At 31.1% G+C, this 10817-nt stretch overlaps 3 protein-coding genes across 4 annotated transcripts; all 3 read left to right on the top strand.

Moving 5' to 3' along the window:
* The first annotated feature begins 64 nt into the window (after nucleotides 1-64).
* On the top strand, nucleotides 65-1908 carry LOC6642646. Its single transcript, XM_023175699.2, has 6 exons — nucleotides 65-523; nucleotides 736-1015; nucleotides 1075-1152; nucleotides 1236-1286; nucleotides 1377-1448; nucleotides 1506-1908. The coding sequence occupies exons 1-6, from the start codon at nucleotides 77-79 to the stop codon at nucleotides 1622-1624; spliced, it is 1047 nt and encodes a 348-aa protein (XP_023031467.1). The 5' UTR covers nucleotides 65-76; the 3' UTR covers nucleotides 1625-1908.
* Nucleotides 1909-2182: 274 nt separating this feature from the next.
* LOC6642645 (protein gustavus) lies at nucleotides 2183-7605 on the top strand. 2 transcript variants are annotated; one of them, XM_002065036.4, is made up of 4 exons: nucleotides 4482-4622; nucleotides 4694-4781; nucleotides 5611-6500; nucleotides 6893-7605. In XM_002065036.4, the coding sequence occupies exons 2-4, from the start codon at nucleotides 4762-4764 to the stop codon at nucleotides 7030-7032; spliced, it is 1050 nt and encodes a 349-aa protein (XP_002065072.1). In that variant the 5' UTR covers nucleotides 4482-4622; nucleotides 4694-4761; the 3' UTR covers nucleotides 7033-7605. The 2 variants fall into 2 exon arrangements, with proteins under 2 accessions (XP_015033838.1, XP_002065072.1); XM_015178352.3 differs by lacking the exons at nucleotides 4482-4622; nucleotides 4694-4781 and adding an exon at nucleotides 2183-2282.
* Nucleotides 7606-9247: 1642 nt separating this feature from the next.
* LOC6641996 (outer mitochondrial transmembrane helix translocase) lies at nucleotides 9248-10672 on the top strand. The gene is made up of 2 exons (XM_002065035.3): nucleotides 9248-9498; nucleotides 9575-10672. Exons 1-2 carry the CDS (start codon nucleotides 9317-9319, stop codon nucleotides 10518-10520), a joined length of 1128 nt encoding a protein of 375 aa, XP_002065071.1. The 5' UTR covers nucleotides 9248-9316; the 3' UTR covers nucleotides 10521-10672.
* Nucleotides 10673-10817: the final 145 nt, after the last annotated feature.

Below are 10817 nucleotides of genomic sequence, written 5' to 3'. Positions count from 1 at the left end.
TTATGATAATCTTTTAAAATATAGAAAAGCTGAAAATTTTTGGTAGACGAATACAGTGTCTATCTCAGCTAAAATCATGAAGGTCTTATTTTTTGTTTTGATGGCAGCGCTGCCATATATACAGGCTCAAGTTGATTATTTGAAACCCTATGAAGTACTTCTCTATTCCAAAGAAAGTTCTGTTGATTTTTCAAAGCCTATTTGCTTTGGTAACATTCTGCAAAGTCATATAATCTTAACAGCTGCATCGTGTTTGACAAGTGATTTAGAAACCTCAACTATAATTGATTTAAATAATTTGACCATTGCTGTTCCAAGAGAAAATGGTGAAAATTTATTATTTTCAATCAATAATATTTACACGTACCCAAAATCGAAACCTGGCAGTGAAAATGATGTCGCCCTGCTCAACCTTAGCACTTCACTTCCATTGTCAGATCGAAATGATATTGAGTGGATAGTATTATCAGATCATCCTGTAAATTTGGAAAATTGCATCGGCTCAGACACTGAAGATATCGATGTAAGTTTAAATAAAAAATTAAAAACCAATGAATTCAGAAACCATTTTTAATTCAAAGAAGAAATAATAACTAGTTAAGAGTGAAATAATTGATTAATTTTATATGCTATGAGAACTTAAACATAGGTGCATTTTTTTTTTGTCGTTTAGACATATTGTGAAATCAGTGAATTTAGTGCCTAGTTCGAGTAAGTTTTTTATTTTCTTCGTAGGTGATCACTAGTTATGACAAGAAGAGAAATTTAAAAGGGTATGGAACATTGTGTGAGAGTGAATTAGTGGCCATTCTAACAGCTGCACTGCCTGATAAAAATGAGCTGAGCGCAGAATATGAAGAAAATATATATGACGATGCAGATGTAAAATATACAGAGATATTCCCCTATTTATGGTGGATTTTTGAAATTCTGCAAAAGGAAGAACTGGAAGATATTGCCAGCAACAATTTTAATCCTTCATTGCCATACCGTGAACGGAAAACTGCTAATATAGGTAATTACAAACATAAATCCTTCATGAAATTTTGATTTTTTTCATTTATTTTGTTTTAGTTCATAATGTTACTTCCGAAGATAATGATAATGAATCCGAAGAGTTATTAAATAGTGAGACCGAAATCGGTGGTATTGGTAATTACATACATAATATCTTAATGGTTAAAAGGATCCGATAATTTATTGCTTCATTCTCTTTGTTTAAAAAATTTGTTTAGTTTTTAATAATAACAGCGGTGGAATTCCTGAATTGAAAAATGCTGATATGGGTAATTACAAAAATCATAAACGGGAACAAATTGTAGAAATATCAAATTTATTTGTTAATTATTTCTTTTTATTTGAAATTTATGTTTTAGTTCTGGATGAACTAGTTCCAGTTAGTTCCAGTGAACCATCCTCAAAGCAGGAAAGAGATACTTTTGATCTTGGTAATTACTAAAATAAATCCTAAATGACTTCTTAATTTAAAACAAATTTATTTTTAGGTCTTTATAACACTTCTAGTGAATTGCTAAAAAGTACAGCGATTCGGATTAATATGAGCGATTTATACCTATGGATGCTGTTAATTTGGATTTCATTTCTCCAATGTTTAACTCTGTAAAGCGGAATCAAATTGGACTAATTAAACACATAAACTCTTGCGCAAAAAGCAACAAAATATAAAAAAAAATTCTTCAAGAATCCATGAAATTCTTTTAAATTTTCTAGTTAAATAATATCTTTAAAACCAAGAATTGTATAAAAAATATTTCTTAGGAAGGCCTAAGCTTATTTGCTTACAATATTAAAATTCATTGAAAGGTAACCATCTGTTAATAATATTTGAGAACAAAATTTTCCTATTTCTACAAAAATAAAATATTTTAAATATATGTGCAATTGAAAGTAAAGGACTTGAAGTATATTAACTTATTTAAAATAAAAAATTTCTCGTTCTGGAAAAAATGCACTTCAGGTGCAGAATTGTTGCACATTTTTCGTTATTTGCTTTTTTAAAATGAAACGTGTGACTGGAACATTATTGATACATATGCTTCACGTAAAATTTGTGTTATGTACATATGCCCAATAATTCAACAAAGTATTCTCGTGTAGAAAAGCCCTCAATGAAAAGTCAATTCCGCTTTGTTCCTATCATACTCACAGTCCAACTGGTTTCGCGGTTCCAATTCCAATCGTTTTTACGTGGTATTTTGTTTTACTATTTTATGTGTTGTTTTGTTTTTTTTTTTGACGAAAGTAAAATAGACGGAAGTAATGTAAGTTCTACGATGTATTTCACATAATGGTTTATTACCATATTAAGAAACTTGTTCCGTGGACTCACTATTATATGTGTGTTTCTATATGTACATACATATATAGATGAACATACATACATACAAACGTTGATTGCTGCACTGGTGTATGTGAACTTTATTGAATAAAAATAAACGGTGTCGCGAATGTATGTACCTTAAACCATAAATATGTGTGTATTTATTAAGCAATTGCAATTTAATTATAAAAGAATTTGTTATTATTTGTTTATATGTACATAAGTACATTCAATTGTGTGTATTCTGTAGATGTGTATGTATACATATATCCACTTCATACATACATATGCATACGTATGAATATTGTTTCGTACATGTAGATACGGTACGTATTGCGTACATATCTATGTATAACCAAATGATGATGATGCAGAATTTTGCAACATAAAACATAATGAACTTTCAGTGTATGTACAGACATGCATATATAGTCTCCTATATGTATATGTGCTCATCATTTATAATTTAAAAAGAGGTGCAAATTTTTCTTGTTTTCAAGAGATAATTTGCATATGTATGTACATATGTATGTATGTACATACGTTTAAAGTGAACATACAAAATTCATCGATAAGCTATTAAGAAACAGCTGATTGTCATTATAAACGATCAGAATTGTATATGTACGTACATCACAGGTACAAAGGCTTACATCCTAATTACATACAGAAATAAACATACAAAAGTCTTTGTTGCTAACAAAAAAAAATTCCTCGAAATATTATTCCATATGTATGTACATATGTGCATGTAGGAAATTTTCGAAAGCGGCATTTATATTTGTATAACAATGAGATACAGATGTATGAAAGTATGTGTGTTGAAAAGTTTTTACACGGAAAGATACATATGTAAATACATATATACATACATATGTAAAAATTAAAAAAAAAAGTTAAAACATTTTCTTGTGAGATCTAAAAACAAAATGATAATTTATGGATTACAATTCGGATCTAACAGAAATTAAGAGTATAAATACATACATATGTATGTACATGTATATTAAGTTTTATTCAAAAACTTTAAAATTATTAACCAGATTGAGTTGCCAATTTTTTAAAAAATTTTCTAATGATTTAGTGATGCAAGTCATATATACATATGTATGTACATACATACATACATATATCTCCGAACATATGTACATATGTAAATATCCTCTGTATGTACAAATTTCACCTTTTCCCACGATAAATACGATGGAAAATTAATTCATAGTATTCAATAAAAATTATTGTTTCAATCATTTAATAATTTATATACTTATGTATGTGATGTGATTAATTTGTTATATACAGATGGAGAATGCTTTAGAATTTTTATAGAGTAGGTAAAGTTTTATAAGATAACCTGGTAGATTTAAATTTGCAAACTACGCTTGGTATAAATAAAAGTAATTTATTTGATTGAAAAAATTAATAATGTAGTTAAGGGAAACCATAGGTTTTAAGAAGTATCGTACCAACCAAATTTGAATTTTCTATTTATACAAATTTGTCCAGCTGAGCAAGATGAAGGTGTTAAAGGGAAGAGCAAAACGTTCAATAATTATTATTCGGTTATTATTATTTAAATATCTACCATCTTGCACAGTTTACAAACGAGAGTATTGATATGTGTATATCATTTGATGTACCCATTAAATTGTGAGGGTTTTCTCAACAGGCAGAAAATTATTCATATGCGGAACACGAGGAATGAAACGTTGTTCCCGTTGCCCAATGTTATTATATTAAAAAACATTAGGAGCACAAAATTAATTTACAATAAAGTGCAAAATATTGTTAAAATTATTATCTTTCCTTTTAGGGAATTATTAGGGATACTACTTTTGAAGGTGTTGCGAATTTAACGTAAATTTATTTTTAAACGCAATTTGGAATGTGGACAGGTTTAATTATTTTGAATTTAGTTTTACCGAAATATATATTTCTTAATTTTGTAAAAAATAATTCAAATTACGTAGATGTTCACAAAATGAGTTGGAGTTGGGCCGTTTCACACAAATTTATTGAATGTCGCACTGACTGTAGTTTTTGTTTCATTTCCATCGTGTAGCTAGGCCCCATAATGGATTCAATGTTGTTTCAACTCGAATCACCCTGTGCTTGGCTTGGCTCATGTGCAACCTTGAGAACTCGTGTGGTAGTTTTGTAAGCGTAGTTTCAGGGCCCAAAATTTGGCTTAGTTTGGTGGATATATTTATTTAATTGAAAAACGTTTATAACAATTAACAATTATTGAAAGTATATTTTTTGCTGTGTGCCATATGTATATGTATGTAGATGTGACTTCATACATATTTGGATTAATAATGAAACTTGTTTTTTACAATTTTCAATAATTAGTGTTCCACTCATTGCTGACGCCATTTTGTCGTTGTGTTTTTTAACTCCCAATTTAATAAGTTTTGTAGATGGAACTTGGCAAAAAAAGGTAAAAATGGTTAAGTGATTTGTTAAAAACTATAGTTTTTTGTGTATAAAAATGTAGAAACATACAAAAAATTAATTGTGTGTCTGTTGGATAAAAAAAGGGAAATATCAATAGGATCCGATATACATACATACATGCATATGTATCTCTGTACGTACATACATATAATGTGCGTGCATATGCATGTATCTGTGTACATATACAAATGAAAAATGTTTAAGTATATACACATATATGTAAATACATACATTGTATGTACATACATACATATATGAAGTTATGTTCATTATCAAGGCCAATTTATTAATTTTTTTACTTTTGGAAGGTTACTTTGTGTACATAACTACATACACATATAAATGCGTGTACGTGTGTGTATGTAAGACCTTCACAGAAGCGAAAAATTAGTTTATCAAAATTTTACAGCAACGATTGCAAATGTCTGCGATTACATACATACATACTTACATATTAAAATGATTAATGTATTTTGTATGCAGATAATATGTATATAGGTGTGTGTGTGTGTATGTATATTGATTTGCGAATGCGGCATACATTTTATATATGTACATAAATGTTCAGAAATGCAGAAAGTATGCAATTACATTTGTGTATACAGATACATACATAAGTATGTCTACCGTATGTACATATATATATGTATATGCATATGTACATATAAACAATGTGGAGGCATACTTCAAGGTAAAAAAAATAAAATGTACATATTGGCATTGTATGCATCAGGGAGAGGAAAAAATGTTGCCACAAACCAAAAGTTACAAATGTATATAGTATTTTTTATTTTGTTTTTGTTTATTTTCAGGTATAAGGGTGGTCGGACACCTTCAGTAAGGTCCAGTGAAAGGCGACGCCCTCAAAGTATTTCAACATCATCAACATTAACTCCTCGAGTCGTACTATCCAGATTAGAACCGAGAGATTTTGAGCGCCTTCGTCTATCGTATAAAGTAGCCATTGACCAGAGAAGATCTCGAAGCTGCCGTGGCATGAACATGGGTCAAAAAATTAGTGGCGGTGTCAAAACAGTTAGCCGTAATGATTCGCAGGCTACATTCAAACCAATTATCCCCAGGGAATTACAAGCAGACTTTGTAAAGCCAGCACGAATAGACATTTTGCTAGATATGCCGCCAGCGAGTCGCGAAATTCAATTAAAGAACTCGTGGAACTCAGAGGACAGATCCCTTAATATATTTGTAAAAGAGGACGACAAATTGACATTTCACAGGCATCCTGTGGCACAAAGCACCGATTGCATACGCGGCAAAGTTGGCCTAACCAAAGGTCTGCACATTTGGGAGATTTACTGGCCAACCCGGCAGAGGGGTACGCATGCAGTTGTGGGCGTGGCCACAGCTGATGCACCACTGCATTCGGTTGGCTATCAAAGCCTAGTGGGTTCCACTGAGCTAAGTTGGGGTTGGGATTTGGGTAGAAACAAATTGTACCATGACTCGAAAAACTGCGCCGGTGTCACATATCCGGCCATATTGAAGAATGATGAAGCTTTCTTGGTTCCCGATAAGTTTTTAGTCGCTTTAGACATGGACGAAGGCACCTTGAGCTTTATTGTCGATCAGCAATATCTGGGAATTGCATTTAGAGGGTTGAAAGGAAAGAAACTCTATCCCGTTGTGTCGGCCGTTTGGGGACATTGCGAGATTACAATGCGCTATATAGGCGGACTAGATCGTGAGTATACCATATGTTATGATTTCGATTTCTTTAAAATTTTTTGTTTGTTTTCTGTTTAATACTAGTTAATGTTTATACCTTAGAGTTTTGCTTACTAATGTTTGCCAATTTCTAAGATATATAGAAGTAATATCGATATTAACTTTCTGCTTGTCATGTTTTATAATAACTCACGTATTTATAATAACTCACGTATTTCATTCCAAAATATATAGGTACATATACATATATATATCGCCTCAGAAAACAGTCTTATGATATTTTTCAAATAATGTAGATCAAATACTATCTATTTTCTAAATACTATTTAGAAAATCTTATAAAGCTAGTTGTAATATATTTCAACGCATTCTCGTTTCTTCTAATAATGTGAATTTTATACATTTTAGCTGAACCTTTGCCATTAATGGATCTTTGCCGAAGAACAATTCGACAAAAAATTGGTCGAGTGAATTTGGAGGAACGCATACAACAGCTTCAACTTCCGCAATCAATGAAAACGTATTTATTGTATAAAAATCGTAGATAATATTTTTGATAATGGTTAACGAGTATAAAGTGTAACAGTTTTTATTCTTGCTGCATGTGATGAAAGCAGCAAAGGTAAACTGATTTAGTTTGTAATAGTCTTAGATCAATGTTAGTTTCTCTGTCGTCAAAGAAGAAATGTAAAAGTATAAAGTTCTTAACTATACTCGAAATTAGTTTTCAAATTCGTATTGTAATTTATAAGTCGAATGCAATTAATATTATATTTAATAATACCCCGACATCTCATTTTGTAATAAATTGGAAAGAAAGAAAACTCGTCGCCGCCACACAAACAACAAAAGCAACCAACCAACAAACTTCCTCGAGACGAGTCGAGGATGTGTGTTTAGGTGTGTGTATACACAGATTGTAAAATAACATTTACATAAAACTCAATTTTTGAATTATGTTTTGCTGCTAATTCATTCAACACAAACTAACTAACTTAAACACACTCTGTATTTGGGCCGTGACCAGTTGTCGTGTGCAATATCAACGACGAGAGAGCAATGCCTATTTCTATAATAATAAGTCAAATTGTAACTGTCCAATTTTGTGATCAGATCAGAAATTGTCTTGTGTTTCTCTTACTTTTTGTAAAGTAATTTATCGACAGAGAGATGAGATAGGGAGAGGTTTGCATCGGTCTATCGGTATAAACATACAATGTATTTAGGTTTTCTTTAAAAAACAACAACAACAACAAACAAACAACACATTTACTCACAACACATTATTATATGGAGGTGCAATAATTTAATAGGCATTAACTTTTTTTATTCTGATGCGACGGAATCTCACACAATGCACTTTATCAAATATGACGACACACACAACTTATATGTATGTGTGTTTGTGTACACTACAAAATACATACCTTTTCCATATTTATAAAATGAAAAATCGAAATTTATATTTAATCGCGAAATGCTGCGAACCCTGGGTTGCTTTAACCACATATGTAAATGCTTAAAGTAGTTTCGAAAATCAATCATAATCCATCCTAATTAAATATTATTCCAATAGTGTAGAACTGTTTTCCACTGATTTTTCTTTGAGAAACAGATGAAACTAATAAGAGACTTTACATACAAACAGATTATTATGTAACAAAGGTATGCCTAAAGTATTTTTGCATTCAGTTTTCTAGCTTACATAGTTTTCAGACGTAAACAACCAACCTTCATGTAATCATAAATTTTGGATTTTATTGAATAAGCCAATTTGGAATATAATATTACGAACATGAATATATACACAACAAATATATATATATATCTAACTATATATATGTATACATATGTATATATATATATATAAATCATTTGTGTATACAGCCAAGTTAATTCCAACATGTGTACTTATAAAGCATTTTAGATGGTTTATACATAAGTTAATTATTAAATTTCATGACATTTAATAAAGACCTAATTTAACTGATAAAATGGACTTTTGATTTAATTTCAAATATACAAAATAAACACAGATTTTTCAAAGTTGGGGCAAGAATCAATATCCCTTCTTTAAGTAAACCTTAATTATTCGGTCATATTGGTCGTTTAAACTTATAGCCTGGATAAAGCTCAGTTGTTTTATTGCTGACATAGGACAAATTTCATATTTTATATAGATTTGTTTCTGTTTATAAGAGATTCAATGACAAACGAGCAAGAGTACAGAATTCTGAATTTGTATTCGCCCAAGGCAAGTAAATGACAAATTTATCGAAATTAACCTCAAAGTTGTTTTGATGAACGATCTAATAATAATGGATAAATTTAAATAAAGACAATCCGCATCGAGTTTTTATTTTGTATAATACTACAAATAATTGTAGTGAAAATACAATTCAGCATCAAGGATCTAAAAAAAAAGAAAAAACCAAAAAACATTGAAAATTAAAAGCAGTTCGGGTAGTTTCCGTTTTATGTCAACTGCGTTTTACATACAATTTTCTGTACGCGCTTGGTAAGAAAGTAATTCTGCATCGATATTATTTAAACATATGGCTTTTGGGTGCATAAAAGATTTGAATCGATGTGGTTGTGTAATCTTTCAATTTCTAAATTTTAAATATCAAGATTGTAAATGTATGGATAAAACAGTGTTCCATTATAGTCGAACACATTTAATATTCCATTCCAACGTTTCTAACGATAACTAACCGACGTTACCCTAACATCAATGTGTACAAATACATATACATGTACGTTTACAAAATATTGTAAAAGGGGCTACGCCGAGTCAATTGAATTCAAAAAATTATTAAGAATTAAATAGAAATGGATAATTTTAGTTTCGGAAGTTCAGATATCACAAGGGGTCAAGTGTTTCAAGCATTGATACGAATATCATTTGCCTCGCTTGTTACATATTATTCCGTAAAATGGATGATGAACCAATTGGACCCTACGAGTAAAAATAAGAAAAAAGCAAAATTGCTTGCAGAAGAACAGTTGAAAAGGTGAAATCTGATATAATTTAGTGAAATATAATTGATAATGTCAATTTAATAATAACATATACTTATGCATTTATAGATTGAGTAAAGAAGACGGATTAAAACTAACTACTCAGGAATTTAGTGATTATGAATTAATGATTGCATCACACCTAGTCGTTCCAGCTGACATCAAGGTTCAGTGGAGCGATATCGCCGGACTTGACTTGGTTATTCAGGAGCTTAGGGAGTCTGTCGTCCTGCCTGTACAACATAAAGATTTGTTTAAGAGTTCTAAACTTTGGCAAGCTCCTAAGGGTGTGTTGCTCCATGGACCACCCGGCTGCGGAAAGACTTTGATTGCTAAGGCAACTGCCAAGGAAGCCGGCATGAGGTTTATAAATTTAGACGTGGCCATTCTGACCGATAAATGGTATGGCGAATCACAAAAGCTAGCTTCCGCAGTGTTTTCACTGGCCGCCAAAATTCAACCGTGCATAATTTTTATAGACGAAATTGATTCGTTCCTGCGTGCTCGGAACTCTACTGATCACGAGGCAACAGCTATGATGAAAACTCAGTTTATGATGTTATGGGACGGTTTAAGCACAGATTCCAAGTCCTCGGTTATTGTAATGGGTGCGACTAATCGGCCACAGGATCTGGATAAAGCTATCGTACGCCGAATGCCAGCACAGTTCCACATTGGTCTTCCAACAGAATTGCAGAGAAAAGAAATTTTAAAACTAATTCTAGAATCTGAGGAAATCAGCGAGGACGTTGACCTTAATCGTTTGGCAAAATTAACCAACGGCTATTCTGGATCAGATCTTCGAGAAATGTGCCGTAACGCTTCAGTACACAGAATGAGACAGTTTATGCGAGTTAACGACAATATATTGCAGTCTTCAAATTCTAATGCAAATATTAACAAAAAAGAGATTTCTATGACAATGGATGATCTATTGAGTTCACATATGAAAATAAGGGAATCTAAAATGCACACGGGAAATCTATTATTGGATAATAGAATTGAGCTAGATTAAGAAATCAACTGTCAATGAAATTGGCTAATTACAGACGCATTGTATGTATATAATAGTCAATAAAAAAACAAAAATTGCCCACATATTCAATATTATAACCCTGTACTTCAACTAAACATTATAAATATACATATTTCATAATTACAAACATATTTATTTCTTCGTCAAAACATTGTTGTTTTGATTTTTGATAAAGGGTATTCCTGGCGAATATATTATCAAGTCGATATACACTATAGTAACGAATCTGTTATCAGACGAAATATGTTAAAGAGTTAATTTTTTGATCCTAAATAC

This window comes from Drosophila willistoni, assembly GCF_018902025.1.
Source record: "Drosophila willistoni isolate 14030-0811.24 chromosome 2R unlocalized genomic scaffold, UCI_dwil_1.1 Seg167, whole genome shotgun sequence".
Lineage (NCBI taxonomy): Eukaryota > Metazoa > Arthropoda > Insecta > Diptera > Drosophilidae > Drosophila > Drosophila willistoni.
The sequence above is the reverse complement of the archived record's forward strand: the minus strand, read 5'-3'. Positions and strand labels throughout refer to the sequence as shown.

Excerpts from the sequence above, each read along its gene's own strand:
- LOC6641996 (XM_002065035.3), top strand. The coding sequence starts at position 9,317 with ATGGATAATTTTAGTTTCGGAAGTTCAGATATCACAAGGGGTCAAGTG. Across the intron at positions 9,499-9,574 it reads GCAGAAGAACAGTTGAAAAG|ATTGAGTAAAGAAGACGGAT; the intron begins GTGAAATCTGAT and ends ATGCATTTATAG.
- LOC6642645 (XM_002065036.4), top strand. The coding sequence starts at position 4,762 with ATGGAACTTGGCAAAAAAAG. Across the intron at positions 4,782-5,610 it reads ATGGAACTTGGCAAAAAAAG|GTATAAGGGTGGTCGGACAC; the intron begins GTAAAAATGGTT and ends GTTTATTTTCAG. Across the intron at positions 6,501-6,892 it reads CTATATAGGCGGACTAGATC|CTGAACCTTTGCCATTAATG; the intron begins GTGAGTATACCA and ends TATACATTTTAG.
- LOC6642646 (XM_023175699.2), top strand. The coding sequence starts at position 77 with ATGAAGGTCTTATTTTTTGTTTTGATGGCAGCGCTGCCATATATACAG. Across the intron at positions 524-735 it reads CAGACACTGAAGATATCGAT|GTGATCACTAGTTATGACAA; the intron begins GTAAGTTTAAAT and ends TTTTCTTCGTAG. Across the intron at positions 1,153-1,235 it reads GACCGAAATCGGTGGTATTG|TTTTTAATAATAACAGCGGT; the intron begins GTAATTACATAC and ends AAATTTGTTTAG.